Source organism: Sminthopsis crassicaudata, chromosome 3 (genome assembly GCF_048593235.1).
Source record: "Sminthopsis crassicaudata isolate SCR6 chromosome 3, ASM4859323v1, whole genome shotgun sequence".
Lineage (NCBI taxonomy): Eukaryota > Metazoa > Chordata > Mammalia > Dasyuromorphia > Dasyuridae > Sminthopsis > Sminthopsis crassicaudata.
The window spans coordinates 512305910-512333692 of NC_133619.1; the positions used below are offsets into that span (position 1 = coordinate 512305910).

The window sequence follows — 27783 nt, forward strand, 5'->3', positions numbered from 1 at the left end:
CCGCCTTTTTTATGAATATACAGTTAAGTACCACGCAAATCGGCGTGGCCTCGCTCCCCTATTTTTTTCTTCTTTCCCTCCTATAGCATTCGCAAGGAGTATATGTAGACATAGCACCGCCTTTTTTCTTAAGGCCCCGCCCACTTTGTTTCCACTTCCCGTCTCGGTGGATCCAAAAGTGAGTCTCAAAGATTGTGAGCCACGCCCTCTTATAAATATTCAGATTTCATACACCTCTCGTGATGTGGCCCCGCCCACTTATCGCCTCTCTTCTCGCTGATAAAAAACAGCCACTGAGCTTGGGCCGCTAATGAATATGTAAATATATGGCCACGCCCCCTCATCGCACCCGCCTCCCGCCCCCAACGGTCTCTCCCTTCAAACGCGAAACAAGATGGCGTCGGCGGCTGCTCTGAGGCGGCGGGGCCGGAGGGGCGGCGGGGAGGAGCTAGCAGCGGGAACGGCCGCGGCTGGGGCGGCCTGTCCCGGGTGCCTGACTGAGGCAGTGGTACTGCCGCGCGGTCACTCGCTGGGCCGGGCCTGCGCCCCCCTTGCCGCCGAGGCGGGGCCAGGACCCGGGCCCGGGCCGCCCTCTGGACCCTCCTGCTGCCCGCGCTGCGGCTGCCGTAGCAGCCGTCCCTCAGGCCGGACCCGCCGCCGCCCCCGCCCCCGCCCCAGCGGCCTGGCCGAAGCTGAGCTGTGGGAGCGGCTCCACCGTGGCCGCCGCCGTCACCGCCGCCTGGACGGGGACCCCGCCGGGGCCGGCCCCGGAGCCGGGGCTACGGAAGCCGAAGAGCAGCGGGCCGCGGCCGTCGGGGAAGGTGCAGGCTCTTCCTCCTCCTAGCACTAATCTCTTTTTCCTCCTCCTCCTCCCTGCTTCCTCCTCCCCATGTCCTGTTACTCCATTTCTCTTCTTCCTTCTCCTTTCCTCCTCTTCTTCCTCCTCTCCTTCCTTCCCATTAATTATTTCTCCCTTCCTCTTCCTCCTTTCCTTCCTCCTTTCCCCCTCCTCTTCCTCCTCCTTTCCTTCCTTCTTTCCCCGTCCCTTTCCTCTTCTTTCCTTCCTCCTTTCCCCCTCCTTTTCCTCTTCTTTCCTTCCTCCTTTCCTCCTCCCTTTCCTCTTCTTCCTTCTTTCCCCCTCCTTTTCCTCTTCTTTCCTTCCTCCTTTCCTCCTCCCTTTCCTCTTCTTCCTTCTTTCCCCCTCCTTTTCCTCTTCTTTCCTTCCTCCTTTCCTCCTCCCTTTCCTCTTCTTCCTTCTTTCCCCCTCCTTTTCCTCTTCTTTCCTTCCTCCTTTCCTCCTCCCTTTCCTCTTCTTCCTTCTTTCCCCCTCCTTTTCCTCTTCTTTCCTTCCTCCTTTCCTCCTCCCTTTCCTCTTCTTTCCTTCTTCCTTTCCCCCTTCTTTTCCTCTTCTTCCTTTCCCCCTCCTTTTCCTCTTCTTCCTTCTTTCCCCCTCCCTTTCTTCTTCTTTCCTTCCTCCTTTCCCCCTCCTTTCCCTCTTCTTTCCTTCCTCCTTTCCCCCTCCTTTCCCTCTTCTTTCCTTCCTCCTTTCCCCCTCCTTTCCTCCTCCTTTTCCTCTTCTTCCCTCTTTCCCCCTCCCTTTCCTCTTCTTTCCTTCTTCCTTTCCCCCTCCTTTTCCTCTTCTTTCCTTCCTCCTTTCCTCCTCCCTTTCCTCTTCTTTCCTTCTTCCTTTCCCCCTCCTTTTCCTCTTCTTCCTTCTTTCCCCCTCCCTTTCTTCTTCTTTCCTTCCTCCTTTCCCTCTTCTTTCCTTCCTTCTTTCCCCCTCCCTTTCCTCTTCTTTCATTCCTCCTTTCCTCCTCCCTTTCCTCTTCTTTCCTTCCTCCTTTCTCCCTCCTTTTCCTCTTCTTCTTTCTTTCCCCTCCCTTTCCTCTTCTTTCCTTCCTCCTTTCCTCCTCCCTTTCTTCTTCTTTCCTTCCTCCTTTCCCCCTCCTTTCCCTCTTCTTTCCTTCCTCCTTTCCCCCTCCTTTCCCTCTTCTTTCCTTCCTTCTTTCCCCCTCCTTTCCCCCTCCTTTTCCTCCTCCTTTCCCCCTCCTTTCCCTCTTCTTTCCTTCCTCCTTTCCCCGTCCTTTCCCCCTCCTTTTCCTCCTCCTTTCCCCCTCCCTTTCCTTCCTTCTCTTTTCCTCCTCTTTTCTACTTCCTTTCCTCCTCTCTTTCTTCCTTTTTATCCCTAATTATTTTTCTTCTTCCCCCTCCCTTATCTTCCTTTCCTTTTTTCTTCCCTTCTTTTTCTCTTCTTCCTCTCTTCCTTTTTCCTTCGCCTTCCTTTTTTTCTCCTTCTGCTTTCTTTCTACCTACTTTCTTCCGTTCTGCTTCCTCTTCTCCTCTGTTTGTTCTTCCTCCTTTTCTTCCCCTCTGTTCTCTTTCCTCCCTTTCCCCCCTTCTTTCTTTCTCTTCTTCCTCTTTTCCCCCTTCTATCCCCTTTCTTAACCTCTAGTACAGACCAATATTGTGGGAGAGGGGCCTTGTGCACTGGGGAGCAGGTCGGGTTTGGGAGAAGAGAAGCTCCTGGACCTGAGATGGGTCAGCTTGGATTTGCAGGGATATTGGACACTCATGGATCAGGGGATGGGTTGAACTTGCTGGCGTTGTGAGAGGAAGAGTGGCCCTGGGCAAGGATTTGGACTGGGAATGAATGAAATGGGTGGGTTGAATGTGAGTTGAGAACCCGGCGTCGGAAGTTTAGGGAACTGGTTAGAAGTGTGCATGTGTATGTGAGATGGTGGGGTTGGGGGTTGAGATGGGGCAGTTGGGCTCAGGGGCAAGTTGGGGGTGTGTGGGAAGATTGTGATGCTCCAGGTGGACAAGCCTGGATGTGGATGCAAGATGGGTTAGAGGCAGATTGAACTTGAGAGCGAAAGAAGAGATGAGAACCCAGATGACTGAGGACTAGGTTACATTGGGAAGGAGGGGATGAAGTGAATTTGGAATGAGGGGCTCATCTGGCATGAGTCTAGGAAGTTCATATGCCTGAGGGAGAAATCGGATTTGGGAGAAGGTGGGTTCATGGTGGCTAGAAGGGAGGTTGTATTTGGTGGTAGTGGTGAAATCCATTTCAGGCCAGGGGTGGATTCAGAGAATTGTTGGGAACATCAAGCAAGCTCTTGAAAGCCGGAGATGGGACTCTGAACTTTATTATTGAAAGCTGTTGAATTCCTTCAGTCCTTTAAAGGTAGAGGGCCTAGGACATTTTTGTTGTTACACAGCTTTGGTCAGTTCTTGGTGATATCTTCCCCTCATTTCTTCCCTTTAAAGTCACTTCATTAAGATCAACCTTTTGCCCCTTTGTCTGTCTTCTGGAATGAGAAATGTAGACTGGAACAAAGTGTCAAGAACAAACAAAAGCCAAAAGATTGTGTTGTAACTTGTCCTGGGGCTATGTTGATTCATGCACAATTTGCCCAAGCAAAATTAACTTGGCTTGTCTGTAGATAAAAAGCCGTCTCCCTGTTTTGACTAATGGAATGGCCTACTAGGGTATCAGAATGCTGCTGCTGCTATCAGCATGCTGGGAGCCTTGGCAGGTGTAATTTTCATAAAGGGGAGGAGAATACTGTTACGAAAAAAAATCCAAGCCTTGTAAACTACAGGTCCCAGAATGCAGTGTTTTGCTTTCATCTAAATAGTGTGAATCCCTTGTCACCCTTTTGGGCTTTAGTTGCTTTTCTTAATGAGGTCATTGTTGGCTGCACTTACCTTTTTTTCTTTCTAGTGCTTTGGGAAATTTTACCTAAAAGCCTAACTTGACTTGACATTGTTATGGTACCACTGCACATGCCATTTAATATACTTCCCTTAATTAGGATCACATCTCTAGAAAGTGGTTAATGGGACTGTGTTCAGTTTTTGAAGTTAGTTCTACTGGCTACTTAAAGGTCATAGAGGATAAAGAGAATGAGGGTTTTTATTTCTGCTGTCTTTTAAGCTTGCATTTCCTTCAGAATTCTCAGTATGAAATTGTAACCATTAGAGATAATATATAGATGGCTGATAGTTGGAAAGGGTGAGTAGACCTTGATGAACAGGTCTACCTTACCTTTCAAACCTACCCTCTTCTCAGTTGTGATATTTCTATCAGGAATATCACTATTTTTCAAGTTTTCCAGGTTTTCAACCTCCTCTCTGTCTTTGACTTCTCTTTCAACTGACATTGCTCCTTTCAAAGCTACCAATAATCTCTTTTAAGAAATTATTGCTGTTTTGTTTTGTACATCTCTCCTTCTCCCTATCTTCCCAGTACACCATTCCTTTTAGCACATGAAAAAGGAGAAAAAGGTTCAGAAAGACTAAACAGTATATTATAGAAATCTGACGTTATGTGCATTATTCCATATCTGTGGCCATCCCGTGTGCAAAAGAAGAAAGAGGAGGTATTTTCTCTTAGATCTTTAAGACCCAAGCAGTGATGGTGATAGCTTTTTTTCTCAGTCTCTCTTTCTTGAGCTTACTGTGGCATTTGACAGTTGACCTGATACTGCTCTTTCTGTGATTTTTCTCCTGTGTGTTTGCTTTTTACTTTTGTTTGTTAGACAGTTTCCCGAGTGTGAATATTCCCTAAAGTGTATAGTGGGCATTCTTTTCTTTTTCTATTTCCTCTCTATTAGTGACTTCATCACTTCTCATGGGTTTAATTATCATCTCTGTGCAGATGACTCACAGGTCATATACAATCCACATCTCTCTAGATGGAGACTGAATTGTGGTCTTTGTCTATTGGACATTTCAAGCTTTATGTGTAATAAGCACCTCAAATGCAACACGTTTTAAACCAGGGGTTCTCAAACTATGGCCCGTGAGCCACATGTGGCCCGCTTAGGACATTTATGCGCCCACCTGGTTATGCGCCCACCTGGTTATGGCGAATGGGCTGAGGGGCTGAGACAGAGTGTGAGTTTTTGTTTTCACTATAGTCCAGCCCTCCCACAGTCTGAGGGACAGTGAACTGGCCCCCTATTTAAAAAGTCTGAGGACCACAATACAAACCCACCACTCATGCAAACTCTTTATTTCGGTTGAGAGGATCAGTATACTTCTGGTTTGCAATGTTGGTATATTATACTTGACTTTCTCATATGGCATATTTCCATGAATTAACCAAATATTATTTTTAGCAATCTACTTTATCTCCTCTACTCACATCACCACCTTCACCTCTCTTCATTTCTATTGCAGTAACCTGCTAATTGGTCTCCCTCCCTCAAATCTCTCTCCTCTCAAATCTTTTTCTACTTGAGATTCCTTTTTGCCTGAGAATTTTTTATGTAACTCTGGGTATACAGATATATGAAATAGGTGTGCAAATCATATATTTTCTGATAATAAATCATAATTTTGTGACCCCCACACTCTGTCACATGACCTTATATGGGATCATGACCCACAGTTTTAAGAAGCTTTGATTTAAAGGATGAATAGATATTCAGTAAGTACAGAAGAGATTGGAAAATATTCCAGCTTTAGGAAATATTGGGGTAGGCAAAGAGAAGTCTAGTTTAACTGGAGCTTAAAAGTGTATATGTAGAGCAGAAGTAGGATGTAAGAATGGAAAGGAGGTACTTGCTCCTTGGATTGCCAATAATAGTGTGACTTGGTTACTATCGCACCTTAAGCTAGAAATGGCAATTTCCTTTCTGAGACCCAAAGTAAAATTGCTAGAAATATTGAAAGCAGTTTTTGTATTTCATATAAATGTTCTCCAGTTGAATAGCCAGAATGAAAAGACTTTTGAATAGCTAAGATGACTTTTTATATTATTAACATCATTACAATATATTTGGCTGAGGGGTGAAATCTGAAGTCACAAGGAGAGGGTTGAAGCTTTTTATCTACAGATAAGCCAAGTTAATTTTGCTTGAGCAAACTGTGTACATGAATCAATATAGCCCCGGGACAAATTACAACACAATCTTTTGGTTTTTGTTTGTTTTTGACACTTTGATTCTAGTCTACATTTCTCATTCTAGGAGATAGACAATGGGCAAAATATTGTATCTCAATAAAGAGGCTTTAGGGGGAGGAATGACGGGAAGATATGGTAGGAAACTAAGGAAGGGTAGGGGATTTTTTAACATAAGAATGACTTCTGATAGATGCATAAAACTTAATACTTTGATAATTGCATGAAAAATAGATTGTTACCCTTTCTGAGCTTCAGATTCCTTGCCTTTAAAATAGGATGATTATATTTAAATTATATACCACAAAGGATTATTATGAAGAAGGTACTTATGTAAATCTTGAAGTCTTATATAGAAACTTGAGCTGTTATTACAGTAGCACCTTGTTTATCTGACATCTAAAGAGAAACAGTGGAGGCACTCAATATATGTATTTTTTGGTAGATTACTAAAGCTTATATCAGTGTGAGCCAGTCTTTTTTGAGTTGTACTATACCTCTTCCATCTTATTTCTCATACTTGTGGTAGTCATTAATGACTCCTTAAAAGATATAGTAACATTTCAAATTTCAGGTAAGCAAGGAATGACACAGAGATACATGTTCAACAAAAGTTTTTGATGGACATCTTGCTAAAATGCATGGAATGCTTCACTGTGTTCTAAAAAAGAAACATTGGATGCTATTCAGTCTTTTTATAACTTAGGTTTGTCATTAAAAAGTTGTATTATTGTACTGTGCTGTGATGCAATGGCATTCTGATTTATTGTTTTTATACTAATTTATTATAGCTGAAGGTTGTTGGTTTTTTTTTTTTTTTTTTTTAATTCTTTCTATTTTTAAACAGAATTTTTCTGTCAGTCATAGAGTTATCATTGCAAAGTACCTCATGGTAATCTAGTCCAAGCTGTTACTGAAAGCAGAAATTTCCAGTATCCTAAACTAATTTAGCTTCTGCTTGGTAGATGAACCCTCCCAAAATAGACTGGTAATATACAGTGAAAGATATCAAATGACAAGAGAGCTGTATATGGATCCTCAAACTTCTTAGACAAACATACCCACACCCATACACAGAGGAAAGAAAGAGAGAGGGAGAGAGGCACACAACACAGAGACAGACACAAACTGAGAGAAGGGCCTTCAGAGTATTATGGGAAGCAATCCTTTTTGGACAGTTTACATGAAGACCTAGTAAAGAATCACAGGATGGTATCTTGTAAGATTCAGAGACACTTTCCAGGGCTACAACTAGACTTTGAGCCAGGCTTTTAACTCAAAATATACTTTAAATCTGCATTTAGTTACTGTGTGATTTGGGGAAAGTCCCTTCCTTCCTCTATAAAATAAATAGAGTAGTTTACATCCCAGTTTCTTAGACTGTGGCTCTAAATATGGGATCTCAACTGAATTGGAGGGTTATGAAATTATCCTCAATGAGGTTACATCCTAATGGGAGAATACAACACATAGGTGAGAAGTGACCAGGGAGAGGGATGTTTTGATTCAGATATTTACAGTGATGCTAAGTGGGGCCCTAAGGGAGGATTTGATATTCTTTACAGTAGCAATGAAAGTATTGATTTGATTATGATTATGGAACTGGAAGGAGATTGTGACAGGGTAGAGGGGAAGGCTGGGGAGTAAAGTGGAGCATGGCTAGGACTGACCTGATATGTAATGTGTGTGTGTGTTTCTCTCTCTATGTGCTCTAAATGATTCAGTGCATAGAATGCTGGTCATGAAGTCAGGAAAACCAGCCTCACTTATTATGTGATACTAGACGAGGCACATAATTTTTGTTTGACTCAGTTTCGTATCTGCAAAATGGGTATAATAATAGCCCCTACCTGCTAGTCTTGTAATATGGGATCCAATTTGTCAATGGCTGCTAGAGGTCTAACTCAGACTTGTAGAATGGATCTCTTCATGTGAGTGGATGATGATGATACAAGGAGACTGAGAGGCAGTTGCTTTTCTCTGAACTCTCCACTGAGAGGCAGTTGCATTGCCTGACCTTCTTCCTCTTCTCTATGCCTCCAGTTTATTAAATTCCCATCCACAAGCAACACTGTCAGTAAAGGCTGCTTTGCAACTCCTTCAGATGTGGTGATTGACAGCTGTGGAGAATTGGCCTGCCCCTTCACTTAGGCATGGTCCTTAACATCCTAAGATTGTTGTAATAATATTTGTAAAGGGCTTTGCAAACTTTAAAGTGTTATATAATTATTAGTGTGTATATATTCATTGATATATTCAATTCTGTTATTTTAATAGATTTTGATATTTTTGTTTCTATATAACTCATCTCTGAGTTATGTCTCCGCATCTCTGAGAACCATCCTTTATAACTAAGAATTTTTTTTTAATATTTTATTTTTCCAAATACAGGTATAGATAATTTTCAACATTTATTTTTGTAAAATTTTATGTTTCAAATTTTTTCCCTCCCATCCTTACCTCCCTTCTCCCCAAGATAGTAAACAATCTGATATAGGTTAATTATGTGCAATTCTTTTAAATATATTTTCATATTTGTCATTATTGTACCAAAAAAAAAAATCAAATCAAAAGGAGAAAAAACCATGAGAAAGAGAAAAACAAACAAAAAGGTGAAAATTCTATGCTTTGATCCACATTCAGCCTCTATCATGCTCTCTGGATGAGGATGCATTTTCCATACCAGATCTCCATTGGAATTGCCTGGAATCACATAAGTCCATTATAGTTGATCTTCACATAATCTTATTTGTTACTGTATACATTTTTAGGAATGTTTTTAAAAATAAAAAAAGGAAGAGAAAAAAATTAAGCATAATTGATCAGCAAAAAACTGACATTATATGTAATGTTCCACAATGTGGGACCCCAATCTATGTAATCTTCTTTAAGACTAAATTTGTTTTTTATAATTTTGTAACACTTAGTTTCTGTTGTTTTAGTATTGTCCTTCCATTTACATTGTTATAATCATTATATTTGTTTTCCTTGCTCTGCTTGCTTATCTATGCTCATCATGCTTGTTTCTTATAGCATAGTAATAGTGCATCACATTTATTTATCACAGTTTGTTTAACCATTTCCCATGATGGACATTTGCATTGTTTCCAGTTCTTTGGTACCACAAAAAATGCTGCTATAAATATTTTTTGGTGTATATGAAGCTTTTTTTTTTTTTTTTTAATTTTTTTTTTGCCACTGACCTCCTTGGTACATATGCTTAGCAATGGAATTTCTAGGTCACCTGGTGTGGGCTATTTAGACATTTTATTTATATAATTCCAAATTGCTTTCTGTTACAGGCCAGAACTTGAAACAAGGTACTAAGTGGAATTGCGGAGACAATAGTTAAATCTAGTTTAGCATTTATTTAATCCTACAACAAATAATGGTTTCCTAATGATATAATAATTGGCATATACTCAGTGTGGGGCATATAAGTAAGAAGCTTTCAGGACCAGGAGGGACAAGAGCACTAGAAGCTCTCTGAGAGTGAGACAGATTCATTCCATCATCCACCTTTGTCATGGCTGGAGGCTGGAAGCTGAAGTACAAACCTTTGGAGTCGGGGAGATTCAGAAGTCAGAGAAGGCAGGCGGAGCCAAGGCCAGAGATAGGCCTAGCTAACTGGGCCTCAGGAAAGGAAACAAGACTTGGAAGGAGACAATAAAGGATTTGGACTTTAACCTCTGGCTGTACTTGTGTGGTGATTACTGGGCTGAAGGGAAGACTGCTCCCAGAAGTCCCCCAAGAAATCTGCTCCCAGAGAACATTACATTTTAGAGAAAATATTACAACTTCCCAAAATGGATGCATCAAATTCATAGCTTTACCAAGTTTACCAAATATTCAGTATGACTGGCCAAATACATTAACACAGCTTCATAATCTGAAAGAAAACATTGTATTCTTTATAAAAAATGAGTAAGAAAAAAAAAAAAGCCAAACCTTCTGGGATGTTTTGTTTTGTTTTGTTTTTGTTTTATTATTTGAACTTAGCTTCTCATAGTAAATATGACCCTCTCCTCCAGTATGGAATCCCCACTTGGTCTTTTTGGAATCTTGGAGGTTCCTATTCCTTGTTCTTGGAGAGGGAGTGGTGGGGAGGGCCCTTCTCATGGTCAGTTCCTATTTATTCAGGGTTCCACTTATGACTTCAAATATGAGGAGCCTGGAGGTGCTCAGGGTGTTGTTCTATTCTGTGTAGGCATTGGTGTCCTGGCTTAGCCAGTTGTATCAAAGCTGAAGAATAAGAACTAAATTAAATAATAAGAATTAAAAAGAACCAAATAAAGGGCTATTACTTTCAGCTTCACTGACCAGGCAGAATCTTTTTTGAAACTTGAGTCCCAAACATGTTGCTTGGCTCTGGAAAAGATGACCCAGATGGGATAACAGATAACTTCTGATAGTAAATAGTAGCATACCTCCTAATTATTTAAGGGGATCATTCTCATAACTACAAATAAAATAAACAGCACTCATAATTGTAAGGTAGGGCCTTATCTTGTTAACTTTAAATGTGTATCTAATAAATAAATATGTATTATCACTAAAGATTTTTATAGCTGCTTTCTCCTCAAATGATAGTGAATACTCAATACCAACCATATGAAATCTACCAATGATTTGTTGTCATTCTAGTTTGTTAAATTGTTTAATACACCAATGCAAAAGAAAATGAGATTCATGAGCAATTATCTATAAAAGTATTATTGATGTGTACTTATTTAGAACAATGGTTTCCAGACTTGTCATCAGCATGTGGTCAAATCAATTTGGAGAGTGGGAAGACAAGTCATATCTCATTTTTTTTTTTTTTTATAGCTAATTGTAGCTTGTCTCCACTCTTGATTCATCATCACCTAACATTCCTCCATTGCTTTCCCTCCACCCCCAATTGTCCCTACAGTTCTAGTTCTCGGCCTTCTCCTTTTGTGCGTGTCTTGGACAGTTACAACTCACCACAACTTAGATCCCCCATAGCACCAGCTGTGCCATTGGGGAAAAGTACCCCTTCTCTTTCCCTCATGCAATTCTTTTTTACCCTCTTTTCTAATGAACACCTTGTGGCTTTGCTATGCCCTCATCAGACAGTGAGCTTTGTGCTCAAAGACAATGATTTGTGAAGAGCAAGTCCTGTTCATCCTCTCACCCCTTTTCATTTTTAGTGAAACAAGATGAGTTATACAAGACAAGCAAGCATAAGTGGGTTGCAGTTTGTAGTACAGATCTTATTTCTCCCCACATTACCTACCCCTCTTCCAAACTTCCCTAATTCTTTTGAGGTAATCAACATTTTTGTATTCACCCAATTTCACAAATATGATGTCACTTTTTTACTCAACCAAAATGTCATTTCTATTTCCACTATCTTAAATACATCCTTTTCTCTTTCCTAATGAAGCTGCTACCCTAATTTAGGGTTCTCATTACTTCTTGCTTGGACTATTGATATGACTTCTTAATGGCATTTTCTCTTTTAAGTCTCTTCCAGTCTAGTCTGCTCCATACACTTGCTAAAGTGATTTTTGCATAGTGCAAGCTGACCATGCTATCTTTCCATTCAGGAAAGGCACTTTTTGTTACTATTAGTTTTTCCATATTCTAGGGCTATGAGGTCAAATTCAAATAAAAAGTGAGGAGACACTAAACTATACAAGGATCCCTACCCAACCACATAGTGACTTAGAAAAACCACAAATTACACTATGTGTATATACACATACTTATGTCCTGCTGCATTTTTATTTTATTAAAATATTTACCAATTACATTTTAATCTGGTTCTGGCTGTACTCATGAGTGCTGCTTCATTGAAATCTTTGCTTTAATACATACATAGGCAATTTTTTTTTCAAATAATAAAACATTTAATCACATTCAATAAATTAGCATCACTAAAATACTGTTATTGATGAGAGCAAAGGGATTCTTTTACCATTAAATAAAATAAAAATGTTGTATATTTCATTTTAAACATCCTTATATTATATATTATATATTTCTAATTATTAAGTAAAGATATGCATTGCTTAATAATTACTAGTAATACTTATATTAATGTTTACTTAATATGTATATTATTATATGCTAGTGGACTATAAATGTATGCTCTATGTACATAAATATTTGTTATTACATAATATGTAATTTACATGCTTATATGATAGGGGATTATATGTAAATGTTCTAGATATAAGTATGTCTTGTAGCATAGATATTATGTAGTAATATCTCCTTCAAAGCAGGGAGGACTTTAAAAAAAATTGTCTTTATATTTCTAGCATGTAGTGAGCACTTAATAAATGCTCATTGAACTGTCTTAAACCTAATTATTAAAGATTGTCAGTCAGCTCAATCTCTCTCTTTTTTTTTTAGGCCATTGGGGTTAAGTGACTTGCCCAGGGTCACACAGCTAGGAGGTGTTAAATGTTTTAGGTCAAATTTGAACTCAGATCCTCCTGACTGAAGGGCTGGTGCTCTCAAACTACCGCTGGGCCCATGGGCCAGATGCGGCCTTCTGAGGACATTTATGCAGCCCACCGAGTTATGGCAAATGGGCTGAGGGGCGGAGACAGAGTGTGAGATTTTGTTTTTACTATAGTCCGGCTCTCCAATAGTCTGAGGGACAGTGAACTGGCCCCTATTTAAAAAGTTTGAGGACCACTGTACTATACATCTAGCTGCTTCCCAACCTATCTTTAAAAATTTATTGATGCACTTTATATGGTAGCACATTAAGCCTGTGGTTGCTATAGTATTGTGTTCTCCAAAGAGATGATTTTAGTAGAGTTTGGGAATCTGTAGAAATTACATCTGTTTTTACATTTCCTCTACCCCTTTGAAAGGATCATCATTTTAGAAGTAACTCAAGTAATACTTAAGAAGCATCTACTGTATTAGCTAAAGGAGAATATATAAGAAGGAAACAAGCCTGATATATGTAGAACATGTGTGTGATACTAGCTACTAGGGAGATTGTGGTTATTTATTGGATCTTTAGAGCTTGGGATTTCTGAGTTTCAGTAGGCTGTATCATTTGATACAGGATTTGTGAGTTTGGCATCAGGATAGTGAACCTGAAAAGCTAGGTGGCACACTGTATAGCAGACTGAGCCCAGACTCAGGGGGACTTGACTTGAAATCCAGCCTCAGATCAACTCCTTATTTGACTCTGGGCAAGGCACTTATCCTCTGCCTGCCTCAGTTTCATCAACTGTTAAATGGATAATAGTAGCACTTATTTCTGAGTTGTTGTCAGAATAAAATGAGATAATACAGAAGGTGTTTAATAAATAAATCTTTTCTCTCTCAAATCTTAAGGAGTAGGGAGCTACTCAAGTTATGCAGTCTTTGGTTGAAGGCCAACCTGTGACATTATATAGACTTTCTGAGCCTCAATTTTTTCATATGTAAAATGGGGACATTACTTGAACTTTCTGGTAATTGTTTTTTTTTTTTTTTTTTAATATAGATTTGAAAGTTTACAAACTATTTTGCTTATAAAGGCTATATGTAGAAGAAATTGCTGTAAATATTATAATCATTATTTTACAGATGAAGAAATTGAGATTGTGAAAAATAGCGTGACTTACCTAGATCAGACCTTGTAAATATAACTGGGACTAGATGCTAGTATAAATTTTATTTCACTTTCTTCTTGCAGGAAGAGATCTTGGCTTGTTCAGAGATAATATTTGTAAGCACTTAGTCCAGTGCCTGGCACATAGTAGGTGCTTGTCCTCTTATTCCCTTTCTTCTAGTACCCCCTACAATATACATAATAGTTGCCTAATATGTTTTTTTTTGAAAATTGAAATAAATATGAAACTTTATTAGTTCATTAGATTTTCCCCCTTCTATTGAAGGCTTCTTCTGATGTCTCAAAGTACAGAAGTTATCCTAATTTTGTGGAGCCAGTATAAGAAGGGCATAAACTCTGAAAATTCTAAAAAATTAGAGAGGTATTGAGCATATGCCTAGTGTCAGGTTGGTTTTTTTGTTGTCCAAAGACTAAACATGCGTATATATAAAGAGTTCTTGGCTACTGCCAGGATCAGTTTTTTTGCCCAAGTTATTCATAAAGTCTTAATCCATAAAATATTAGGAAGGGGTTTGGGATTGTTTTAGTGGAGATAGCATCCACATTGATAAAATCATGAATCAAAGTATCAAAACTTTCTTCTTTTGGTCTTCTGTTGGTTTCCTAGGAGGCAAAACCAATCACTAGTATTTTCAGGTATGTATTGTGGCTTATTTTAGTAATGTGGATGAATGATTAATTGCAGTTTCCCTTTTTTAACCTTTTTGATTGCTTATTAGCACTGCTTATTATCATTACTATTTAGTAATAATAGCTCACAATTGCAGCACTTTTAGATTTATAAAATATTTTGCTTAGTACATGCAAATATTACCTGTATTTTAAGGAAAGGAAACCAATATTTACATTGGTTAAGTGACATGACCAAAGGCACATAAGTAGTAGTATCAGATCTTGGAGTTGAGAATGTTCTTACTTGAATCCTGTGCTCTTTTTCACTTTTTCAAGGTGTGTCCTAATAACATGCTATTTTTTACATGTATTTAGTTAATTCTCATCAGAAGTCATATCAAATAAGATAAAATTCAATTCTTTTAGAATTTCACAAAATCTAAAAGCTGGAATAAATCTCAAAGGTCAGCCTTCTATACAAAATCCCTTCTTAAACCAAAAAGTGGCCATCTAATGTGTACTTTTATGAGGTTTTGAGTGGGTGGGGTTCCACTGTTATCCCAGGAAACCAATCCCACTCTAACCCCAATAGTTATAAACTTTTTCTCTTAATATTTCTTATATTTTTCTTTCTTTAAAAAAAAAAAAAAAGAAACGCAAAACAGATTTAGGCATTGTCTAAAGATGCCTTTTTGACTACTTTGTTTTTAATTCTTCTCTCTGTGACCAAATTGAAAACTTATACTTCTTTGACATGCTAGCTCTTAGATATTTGAAGAAAGCTGTAAGCACTTCTTTATGCTAAACATCCTCTGTTCCTTTAATTGATTCACAATATGTCATTTCCCACAGTCTTTATGATCTTGATTTTCCTTTTCTGCCACAGTCCAGCTTGTTGCTATCTTTCCTAAAATGTGGTACCCAAAACTAAATACAATATTCCAGATGTGGCTTGCTAAGTGAAAGTATTATCTCTGTGTAAGAATAATAGGGATGATATTTAAAAATCAATTGTCTTCTTAATTACTAGAGTTTTCTTAGGCCATCTTAATAAAATGACCTTTGACTATATTTTATATACTCTATATATGTTATTTCCCCATATTAGAATGTAAATTCTGTTTCATTTTTGTCTTTTTAATCTCCAGAGCCTGACAGTATGTGGTACATAGTAGGTCAGAAAGAGATATTTAAGATAACTGAAACTCATCTGCTTGCCCCAGTACATATCTCAGCTTTCACACTTATATGTGCTTTGTCACTTATCTTTTTTTAATCCCATATTTGAAGATAATATCTAACTTCTTTATTTGGCCTCCTTCTAGTGAATCAGTGTTATGGGATTATAGATTTAGAGGGGAAAAAGGAAAATGGGGGGCTATTTTATCTTTCCCTTTCATTTATGAATTAGGCAACTGAGGCTTAGAGAGGTCAAATGTCTTATTGAAGATCATGTAGGGAGTATGGGGCAAAACCAGGTATCAGGACCAAGCCCTGGGATTCCAAATGTCCAATTTTCCCTCCTTCTTAACTCTCCTTTTTCTCAGTGCATCTATTACTGCCACCATCCTTATTATCTCACATCTAGTTTCCTGAAGTAGTATTTTAGCTAGTCTACCTGCCTCCATTTTGCATAGCCTTTATAGCTCATTCCATTTTTCCATTACTCACTGGATTTTTTTTTCCTTAAAGAATTTTTTTTTCCTTAAAGAATTGGTACCTTTTGTTTGTATCCCAATCATTTTGAAACTTGGTCCCTCCTTCCCCCCTGCCTTGAAGTTGAGCTTTTCCTTGTAACTGAGTTACACAAAAATACCACATATGTTGACTCTGACTAGCATTGTATATAGCATACTGCTCTTAATGATCTTTTAAGTTATTGTTGTGATTATGTTCTTTTGATTCTGCTTTTAAAATTTTATGTCAGTTCACACATATATTCCTATATTACTTTGAATTCTTCATACTTATAATTTCTTATTCTTACTACATTTAATTCCTGCACCATGGTTTATTTAATCATTCTTCTAACTGATGGCCATTTGATTTGTTTCCAATTTTTTGCTAATGCTAGATCAATTTTAAAACAGAGCCTTCATGATAAACATTCCTTATTTTATTCTTGCTTCCCCTTCCCAAAACTGATATTTCACTAGCTAATAAATAGCTATGATTCTGCTACTCTACTGTTCATAAATCTCTCCATTGCTATGAAGTCTAGATTCCTTAGCTTGTCAATTTTACAATTTGACATCCCACTTTTTCAACCTCTTCTGTGCCCCAGTTTTCATGCTCCATTCAAACTAGATTACTTCCTTCACTGTATATGCCTTCACTGATCCTGTTTCCTTTTTCTAGAATGCCTTTTCCTTCCTGCATTATTGTCAATAAATCAGAAACCATTTAAATACTTAAAAAAAAGCACAATGATTTTTTTTATTCATTCTTTTAGTTTTAAATTCTTTTCCTTTGTTTCCCCCCAAGAAAAAAGCAAAAGTAAGGAAGAGAAAAAAAAAAGCAAACTATATTTTTGAATCCATCAGTTCTCTATTTGGAGGTGGATAACATGTTTTATCATGAGTCCTTTGAAATTATTGTGGATTGTATTATTTTTACCATGCTGTTACTATATAGATTTTTTTTCTTCCTGGTTCTTTTCATTTCACTTTGCATTAATTCATACAGGTCTTCCCAGATTTTTCTGAAACTATTCTCATTTCTTATAGCACAATAGAATTTTTTCACGTTTAGCCATTCCCCAGTTGGTGGGTATCTCCTCAGTTTCCAGTTCTTAGTCACCACAAAAAAGAGATGCTATAAATATTTTTGTACATATAGCTTTTTCCTTTTTCTTTGATCTCCTTGTGGTTATAACGATGAATAATATTGTGCTGGGCATTGTGCTACAGTTTTTGTCTTCAAGGAGCTCACCTTCTAATAGAAAATACAACATGTAAATTAACAAGTATATCTAGGTACATGTAAGATTTGTACAAGGTAGCAGGGAGAAAACTCAGAGGAGAAGGCATTAGTAACTGGACAGCCAAAAAAGGGTTCCTATAGATGGAAAGATATGAACAGAAATTTGAAGAAATTCAGAAACTAGAAGAGGTATCTGCCCTCATTTTATAGGTGACAAAACCTAGATATAACCAAATATGGATAAATGACTTCAAATTTTATAAAATCATTGAACCATCAGATTCAACTTCATTTTATAGCTACAAAGAAAGGGAAGCCCAGATAAAGACATGGAAGTGACTTGAACAGAGTCACAGTTTCTAAAAGAACTGAAACTAGTTTCCAGATTACTGACTGGTTCAGTGTTGTTGAATATTTCGAGTTCTGATTGGGCAGCAGTCTGTATAAAGATGAGAGGTTTTTTGGTGCATCAGTGGTAGGTGTGGATATAGTGACAATGACAGTTTCTTCCTGAAGGGTTTTGGTGTAAACAACATAATACCTATCTTGTGGTTGATTGGTTTGCTTTTCTTAATAACCTGTTACCACACCCCAGACAGAAACCTTTTTTAGGGGAAGGACCTGTCTAATGCTGTGGAGTTATAGCAATTCATTGAGCACTGACTAAAGTTATTGCAATTCCTGCCTTAGATTGATGGGTCAAGTTATGGAATGTGGTTATTTGACATCTTTTAAGACATCATATCCCTTAGAGGTTTCATGATTTAAATCATGGTCAGAGGATTAGAGAAAAAAAAATTAACCAATGGAGTGGTCCTAAGAATTTTGATGGACTAAAATATATATATGATAACTTGGTCACCTAAAGCTATTTCCAGCATCTATTTTCCACATGTAAAGGTAAGAGGTTGTCATTTCTAGGCCATTGAAAAACTCAAGAATTTCTGTAGAATCTGTTTGTTTTTTCTATTGCTGTGTTTGTTTCCTGATTAGGATATTCAACTTTGGCATTTCTCTTCTCTGGGCATATTGTTTCCTGGTCTTAATGATAAGAGAAGTGTGTTTTATTAGAGTTTCCTCTTTGGAATAGAGGAAGTCACAAAGTGCTGTATTGTAGCAGAACATCTTCAGAATGTGGGAGAGAAGATTATAGAGGTCATGAAGAACCAGAAAGACCCCTTAGGAAAGTAATTAGAGCCTGTACACCAGAGATTTGCCTAAGGATTGAATATATGGATGATTAGATGGAAAATCTTTTGATGTCATTAGAGAGACCTAGTGTGATATGGCAAAAACAGCACTGAGTTTAGAATTATCGAGAATAAACAGAGACACCTAGGTTTTGTGTTGGCTACTATTGAGGCCCAAGCTTTATATGCCAGGTACTCAAGAAAATATCTAGATCAGGGCCCTCTGTTGGGAAGTTCTCTGTTGTGTATTCCTTCATTAAAATTGCATCTAGAGGTCTGCTTTCCAATTTAATTTCCATCTTAATATCTTTTTTGAGTTTAATTCCTCTTTTGAACTCTTCTGGAGTTTCTTGATGCTGCTTTATAATCTCTGAAGAATCTGTATAATTCTTTTTCTTTTTAATGGGGGGAGGAGTGGGATTGTTTCCTTCTTCCCTCCCTTCCTTTCTTTGTCCCTCCTTCCCTCCCTCCCTCCCTCCCTTTCTCCCTCTCTCCCGTCCTTCCTTCCTTCCCATTCTTTTCTTTCTCCCTTTCCCCCTCTCTTTTTCTCTCCCTCCCTTCTTTCCTTTTAGAGCTTGTTAGACACAGAAGTTGCTTTTTACTACTCATAATCGATGTCTTAGATGGCGGATGTGTGTTGGGGGGGGAGCAGGAACTGTAAATAGTTAAGTTTAATGAGACTACTATATATGTTATCTTTTTGTCATTTGATCCTGTAGATTCTGTTCTAACAGATTTGGTATGTTTTCTTTTGAGATTTTTAATAAGGGGAGGGGGAAATAATTAGCCTGTCATATTGATCATCTCATGACTTCATCCATTCACCCAAGTAGATTTGAGCTCACATTTCAATGAATTTGTGAATTATCTTTGTATTTCTAAAAAGACTTATTAGTAAATCAGAGTTTTATTTTGCTTTTCTTTTCTTTTCTTTTTTTTTTTTTTTTTTTTTTTTTTCCTACCAGACCTTTCTCCTTCCTTCCGACACTTTTCCCCCGAAGCCTATTCTGGGAGTATAACACAATGGTTTATAGAATAATAGACAATTAAGTTGTGTGGAACTCTAATTTATCATAGCTCTTACAAAAAACTCTTATAGCATCTTCAGTAAGTGATTGACTATCTTCCCCTTAAAATTTTTCACTGATAGGATAATTCCCAAAGAAGCCCAATAATAGCATTAGATGAGGCCTTAGTGATTATCTGGTCTAACTTTTATATTATAGAAAAAGAAACTAAGGTTAGAGAAATCTCCAAATCTCAGAATCTCTCTGTCTAAAACTAAACTTACTGTTTTCCCCTCAAGTCAGGATCCTTTAAAAAAATTTGACTGATTGTCAATGGCATTGCCCCCAGTGTCTAAACCTTAGCCTTATTTTTGATTTTTCCCTTCTTGTCATTCTCAAATGTAATTGGTTACTGAATCCTATAGAGTTTGCTTCTACCATTTTTTTGCATCTGATCCCCTCTTTTTTCCCACTAAATATTACTAACTTAGTGGAAGAGATTATATTTTACATTAGATTCTTTAATTCTGCTACAGGCCCTCATTACCACATACTTTTATTATTGTGGTAGTTTTGCAACATGTCTTTCCACTTATGCCTTTTTTCTTTGAGGTCTTTTCATTTTGTCAAACCATCCAAAAACTTCTCACAAATGCTCACCTTATTTGTGAATTTTTCTTTGATTTCTCTTGCAATCTGAATTCGAGCTTCACATAGCCTTTTCTTCACTACTGTTATTTGTATTTTTATTTCTGTTTCAGTTCTTTCTTTCTTTTTCCTCTTTCAGGGAGGAACTGTCATCCACACTTTTTCATATGCTTTGTACCTATGTGCTTAATATATATTTGTTTGAATTGAAAAGACTTTTGATTTCCAGTCCATTGTCCTTTCAGTTATACCAAAAATGTAGATATTCTGTATATTACTTTTCTCCCAGTAAATGTGATTATGAACTTTAAGTACTTTAATACTTTAGTACTTACCAAAAAATACTACTGCATAAGAAGTAAGTTTATCCAAATAAAATTTTAAAATAGAATTATTGTAGATTTTGAAGGCTCTCACTGTAACACTTTTGGACTCCTATGATGATTCTTATTTAGAAGCATCAAAATATCAAAACTTGCGTGTGAAAATATAGTTGGAGAAACATTTTTCAATATCTTCTCTCCTTTGGAGATCTCTTTGGTAGAACACAATGACTTTTAGAGTCACAGAAAATTAAGCTTATGGGACCTACTGGCCATTAGCTCAGCTCTTACTAAAACTCTTCTACATCCTTTCTAAGTTGTTAACATTCTTCTCTTTAAAGGTTTTTAGTAAAAAGAAATTCATATCTTCCAAGGAAGCCCATTCCATTCAGTTTTGAGGCAACCCTTTTTTGAAATTTTTTTTATTCTGTTAATCCCAAATCTGCTTCCTCTTAACTTTTATCCATTAATCCTAGTTGTCATTTAGAGTTGAATAAAACAAGTCTTATCCCTCTTCCCCATTATACTTCAAATATCTGAAGACAGTATTCATACTTTCCTCTTCCTTAAAGTTAAGTTCTCTTCTCCAAGTTAAATATCCCTTTATTCTTCAGCCATTCCTTCCATGATATAGTTTCAGGTTCTATCTCTATTCCGATCACTATCTTCTGGACATGTCTAAGTTATTATTGTCCTTCCAGAAATTTGGAACTCAGACTTGAATATCATACTCCAAATGTGTGCTGACTACGAGTGTGTGGAATGAAACTTCATGCAGGACACTAGGATTCTTTACTTTAAACAAGATCAGACTAGTTAGAGTTGGAAGAAAATAATCTTAAATTTTCAGCCTCAGGTGATGGAACACTGTGTTCCCAGGAACATGATTTGATTTGGACATCAAAGAATTTTAGAAGTTCTGTGAGATCATTAGCTTGATCAAGTGATATTCACAAAATGTGAACTGTTCAGAAACCTGCTTATACCTTTTTGGCAATATATTGTTGCTTTCTCCCCTTCCACAAGAGAAATTGCCTGCTTTTTTTTTTTTTTTTTTTTTTTTTTGTCATTATGAGTAAAGGGCCTAGACTTCTTGAAAACCCCAGAAAGCCTGGTGATGGACAAGTTTTTATTAAATCCTCAGTTTAAAAATTTGTGATTGTATATTTTTAACCTCAGGGCACATACATTTAATCACAAAATTTTCATTTGTTTATTGAGATAGTGTTTCCTGGGCATCCATGTGGGTTTCTAGGAATATATAAACCATCCCTTTTTTGAATGTTACATTTTAGGAGAGGTATTTATAAACCAAGGTATGTCCAGGGAAGGGCAATCAGAATGAGAAAAAGAAAGGAGATAATCATATATATAATGGTAAGCACAGGACGAAAAGCAGGAGCTTGGAGAAGAGAATAATTATGGGATTGGTATTACAGGTGGGTGATCTGATGGCTATCTTGAAATATTTGGTTCCAGGAATGATAAATAGAAGTAGTATCAATAAAAAGAAATTAAAAGGAGTACTATAAGAAAGTACTTTTTGTCTTCCAGAGATTTCCTAAATGGAATTGGATGCCTTTATGTTGTGAATTCTCTGTCTTAAATCAAGGTTTTAAGTGGAGGTTGAATGACTACTTGGTGATATTTTAGAAGAGATTCATGTTCAAGTGAGGGTTGATCTAGATGATTTCTGAGGTTCTTTCCAATTTCTCCAGCCTCTCTCAGGTCTCTATATAGCGCAAACAAAAAGAAATATCCTATGCATGCTAAATGCACTATATTGTATTGCTGTCCCATTTTTCTGGACCTAGCTACTCCTACTCTGTCCTTCTGCTTTGGATTAGTAATTTATATGAAGAAATAATGTGTTTTACATAGGACATTAAATTGGAACAAATTGGATAACAGAACCAATATCTAAAAGAAGCTCAAGCTGAAAGGCAAGCTTTTATTTAGTCCTCAAATTAAGATTTTGTGAATGTGTATATTTTAGTCACTAGATTTTAATTTCAAATGACTTTTCACTGTTGTTTGGCATATTTTTCTTCCTTTTTAGTTGATTCTCAATAGCACTCCCACATTAGTTATTCCATACTTTATTTTTTCTTTTCCAACTTTTATATCATTCTTCCTATTTCCTGTCAATAGAAGACCCTATCTTATTCTTTGCTGCCATTTTTGCCTCTTTCAGTTGAAACTTCCCCATTCATGGTAATCAGCTATCTTTTATATCAAGATCTGATAGTCTTTTCTCAGTTCTGATTCTTTTTTACTTTTCTGCATTGTTTAGAATTGATGACCACCATTTCTTCCTGGATACTCTGGATTCTTCTGTCTTATCACTTAACTCTTAATGAGTATTTCCTAATACTCTGTCCTAGATTTTTTTTTTTTTTTAAACTGCCTTATACCTTCATTAGTCTTCATGATCTTATTAACTTGCATGAATTCAATTATTTCTATGCCAATGATTTCCAAATATGTATAGACATAAGAATATATACACATATAGCTATACACAAATATATACCTATAAATATGCATATGTGCGTTTCTATGTGTGTTCATACATGTGTGTTTATACATGAAGCCCTATTTCTGAGGTCCAGTCTTATATCAACAGCAGCTGCCTATTGGACATCTCCAGCTGGGGATCCCTAACTCATCTTGTCTAAAATGGAACTCATCACTCTTAAATCCAATCTTCAAATTGTCCTTTCTTTTGGAGGTACTACCATCTTTTCAGTCCAAGTTTGAAATCTCATCATCCTGATATTGAAGACCCTAAATGAGGATAAAGGAGATAGCTGAACAATATACAGTAATAAAATCCCATGACTTTGGATTTACTTGGTGGAGGATAGGTGGGTTGTCAGGTTTCACAGATGCTGCTTTTCTTTCTTCCTTCAGGAGAAAGAAAAAGTTTGTTCAGAAGCTGAAGGTAACTTGGGAAATTGTTAGAAAGTTTAGTAACAAATATTTTATTTAGACCTTTGACATGACTTCAATTAAGCAATGACAGTTATACAGAAAAATTAACTTTTCTTTTTGGAGAATTTTAAGAAATATTAGGACTTCTCTCTCTCTCTCTCTCTCTCTCTCTCTCTCTCTCTCTCTCTCTCTCTCTCTCTCTCTCTCTCTCTGTCTCTTTTTAAATTGGCAACAAATTCATGGATCCCCAGAAATGTATATACCCCAGGTTAAAATCTTTCAGTCTTTAAAATATTTTTTTCTTTTTGTCTGAATATGATATTATCATCAGATTGTTTGTGATATTCAACAAAGCAAGGTGCACTTGGAAACAAGGTAACTCCTGTGTGGATGAGCTTTAGTTTTATGGACTAAAATTAAGATGTTGCTTTAAAAATCATTTGGTAAAGTTCTTGGGAATAGTGTAGTGCAGTAAAACAATCAAACAAAAACCCTTATATTTGAACCCTGGCTTCAGATTCTGGTATTGCTATTGACTGTCTTTATGACCTTGGCCTTGTTATTTTTTCTTGATCTGAGCTTCCACATCTTTAAAATATTTGGATTAGCTGACCTTGAAAGTCCTGTCTACCTCTAAATCCTTTGAAATGTGACATGTGCTTGAAATATGCACAAGGGATGAAATTCTCAGAATAATTATTATAATTTTTTTTTTTTCCCCATTCAAGGGACTGAAGGTGATGTAACTTTTACCGCTCAGATCTGGTGATTAATTAGTCTCTAGCACATTGAACCCTGAGTTTCTGTTTATTACCTAGATTGAATGAATGAATGTATGTAATGGCAGTGTCTTCCACATTCCTTAAGTGTTACCACACATAAAATAGAAGTGTTGCTTTCTACATATAACTAATGCAGCTTAAAAAAAGAAAAAGAAAAACATAGTTTGTTTAGAAGCTGAAGATATGTTTAGAAGCTGAAGGTAATTTCAAAATAAATATTTATCTACCCAAAAAGATATAAAATTGTTAGCAAGTTTAATAATAAATATTTTATTTAGGCCTTTCAAATGACTTCATTTTTAGCAAGGACAGATACACATATCTACATATGAAATTTGACTTTTCTTTTTGAAGGATTTTAAGATAGTTTTCTTGTGTGTCTAGCTTTCACAATATCATTGTGGCAAAAGTAGATAGTAAAGTATCATGAACAAAACTTAAATTGTACATCTTTGAGGTAGAGGTTGGATGACTATTGTCAGCAATATTGTAGAGGGGATTCCTTCTCAGGCAGGAGAGGAAATCTTGGGATTTTTTTAGTTCAGTCATTTCAGTTGTGTCTGATCTCTTTGTGACCTCATTTGGGCTTCACTTGGCAAAGATACTGGCGTAGTTTGCCATTTCTTTCTCCAGCTTATTTCACACATGAGGAAACAGAAGCAAATAGGGTCAAGTGAGTGCCTATGATCAAACAACTAGTAAATATCTGAGACTGAATTTGAATTCAAATCTTCCTGACACCAGGCCTGTGCTCTTTCCACTGTGCTACCTAGTTGCCTAACTCTCATTTTACAGATTAAGAAACTGAAGTCTACAAAGGTGAAGTGACTTGCTCACAGACATACAAGTAGTAAATGGCAGAGCTAGGATATGAACTCTATCTAGACCTTTGATTCCAAATCCAGTGGTCTTGATCTATGCTTATGGACTCTGAGCCCTAATTAACCTGTAAGGAATAATTTTAGTGACTAGATCTTGATCACTCTTTTGAGGTCCTTTCCAACTCTTCAGTTTTCTTTGTGATACTTCAAATACACTTAACAGTTTAATGAAACTAGACCTGGTCTAAGAGGCATTTTTTTGGTATAACTTAATACAGGATACACAGCTTCATGACACAATATTGGAATTCTGTGTGGAAAATCTTGTGTTCTGATAGTATTATTTAGATACAGAAGATAGGAATTACTTCATTGCCAATTGTATATCTTGTCTGAATATCATTCATTAATACTTAAACTGCTTGTTCTATTTTGTATCATAATTGTCTTGTATCTTTAATATTACCTGCTAGATTGTAAGGTTAGTAAACTAATTTTTTATCTTCATAACTCCCGCAGAGCTTATTGAAGTACTATACACATAAATATTATTTTACACAAATCCTCATAATATTTTACACAAATCCGTGATAAATGTTTGAGTTGATTTGAATACCAATTCCCTCTTTGAAAAATACATTAAAGTATTTTCCTTTTATCCTTCCCTGCAGACTTTATATTCAGAGCACCAATCAAATTAAGTAAACCAGGGGAACTTCGAGAGGAATATGAAAGCCTAAGAAAGGTATAGTATTCAGTTTACCTTGATATACATTTTTTGGAAGTGATTTGAAATAGTAATGGTAATGAATACTTAGTAAGAATCCGGATTTATTATTGGCAATAGACTTTGGCTCTGGATGAAAATTTACATTCACAAATATCATTTCCTATTATTGCCTCTCGTTCACATCATCTCTGCTCTAAATTTCCTCCTGATTTTTTTTTTTCCATTCTGTTATGCTTTATGGAAATGCTATTCTATTGCTAACAACTTTTCTTTATCTTAGCCTTTTTCTCTTCTGCTTCTTTCATTTTCTTGCATTTGCAGAAACTTAGCTGTTACCACAAGACATTTTATTCCTAATATTTTTTCTCTTGTATTGGATACATCTTTTCTCATGTTTAAAGACACATTGGAAAAGAAGGAAGAAAAGTAGCCATTTTTTTTTCTCATTGACATTTTCAAAGCCTCCCTTTGATGTCATCATTCAGAAACCTGTCTTTTTCTGTCTTTTTCTGAGGTTCACTCCTTCTTCCATCTCTGTTGCCCCATCCACACCTAGTCATTTCCTTTTTGAGGAATTCACTACTTGACTCAATAGAATCCATTTTCTCCTCAGCCCCTCCCTTCATTCTTAAGGGATATATGGATACATTTTAAAGTCTCCTTTATTATGCTTTTCTTATAGTTCATTATCCTCCACTAGCATGACCTTTATTTCACCTTGGAAACATAAAACAATGGCCATGATTTGCCATCTTTGCGCCAATCCCCTGATTTTAAAAATTGGAAAATTAGGGTGCAGGGATCTTAAGTGACTTGCCTAAAGTTACCCAGGTAGTATCATAAATGATATTTGAATCCAGTCCTGTTGGCTCCTGAGACAATGCTCTTTTTATTATTTAGCACTCAGGAATTCCTGCATTGGATCAAAACTTCCTATGCATGCATTTTGCTTTCTGCTTCACGCCTTTTAAACCAAATATTCATCTGTCTTTTCTCTCCCAGTCTGTTGCCTCTATTTTGGTCTCACTTCAGTTTCAGTCTTGACTTTATAGTTTAAAAGTCCAGTTGTACTCTTTCCTCTGTTCTTGAATCCCTTGACCCTGGTCCTACTCTCATTCATGCCTTGCCAAACCACACTGGCTTCTCAGCACCTTCCATGTTATTCATTCCTGTTGGAATGCTGTTGATGGAAAAAGCCACACAACCAGTGTTTGAGACCTTTGCAGATTTGTGGTCTAATTTCAGACAGGCTCACACAGCAATATGGCCATTCTTTTCTTCTGCCTCAATGAACTCTTATTTCCCACAATCTTGCTGCAACATCCTCTCCCTCTCTCCTTTTAGCAAATGGTTGTTTTGTTCAAACTTTGTTATCCCCTATTTTTTCCCTCTTTTGTTCCAGTGTCTGATGAGGAAATGGGTTCTTTCCTAAATTCAGTTCCTCTAGTTCAGTGACCTTCATCCTGTCACTTTCTTCTCATAAAGCTTACATATTTGATCTCCTTGATCTCTTCTTCAAAGTCCCTTGAATTTACTCTTGCTTGAATTTACATTGCTTTTTATCTGGACTGTTAAAATTATTTCCTAATTTTTCTCCCTGCATTCAGTCTCTCCCCTCTTCATTCCATTTCTAAAGAGCTACCAAATTAACATTCCTAAAACACAAGTTTGTCCATGTCACACTCCCCAGCCCAAGAAGTCTTAGTGTGGGTCTAATCTAGAGTAAACCATAAATTCTTGTTTGACATTTAAGTTCACTGACATTAAGTTCAGACTATCTTTCTAAACTAATTACACATTATTGTCACTTTCACACATTGTTTCAATTAAACTGAACTGCTTTCTGTATATAACATTTTCATTTTCTACCTCCTTATCTTTATACAGACTGCTCCCCCTTCCCCCCCACCACACACACACAACTTCCTTCTTCTTCTCTGCGCTTTGGAATCCCTATTCATATCAAGCACTACCTCTTTCTACTTCATATCAAGTCCTATCCTGACCTCCCCTCCCCACCCCCTAACTCCTACTCTATTAGGCTCTTTTCCTTGACAGCAAAGACTTGGAAAAACTTAACACAGTAGTTACTTCATAAATATTTATTGAATTAAAAAGACTTTGTAAGTATTTTAAATATTCTTAACTGTACATATTATACCGCTTAGTACAAAAGAAGCTCCTTGTAGGCAGGTGCTATTTTATCTTTTTAGTCTCACTACCTACCTCATAGTATGCACTTAATGCATGGTTGTTGAATTGATTTAAATCTGTGTACCTGTTGAATTCCTCTAGTG

The 27783-nt window shown here is 36.9% G+C and overlaps 1 protein-coding gene across 3 annotated transcripts in view; it reads left to right on the plus strand.

Moving 5' to 3' along the window:
• The first annotated feature begins 394 nt into the window (after positions 1–394).
• The window catches only part of RNF169 (ring finger protein 169), a 93258-nt gene continuing 65869 nt past the window's right edge, over positions 395–27783 (plus strand). For 2 of the 3 annotated variants that reach the window (XM_074304069.1, XM_074304070.1), the window contains exons 1-2: positions 395–821; positions 25428–25501. In XM_074304069.1, the coding sequence (XP_074160170.1) occupies positions 395–821; positions 25428–25501 (501 nt within the window). Of the gene's footprint in view, positions 822–22892; positions 23087–25427; positions 25502–27783 lie in introns of those variants that run through there. The other variant, XM_074304071.1, reaches the window with a different exon arrangement.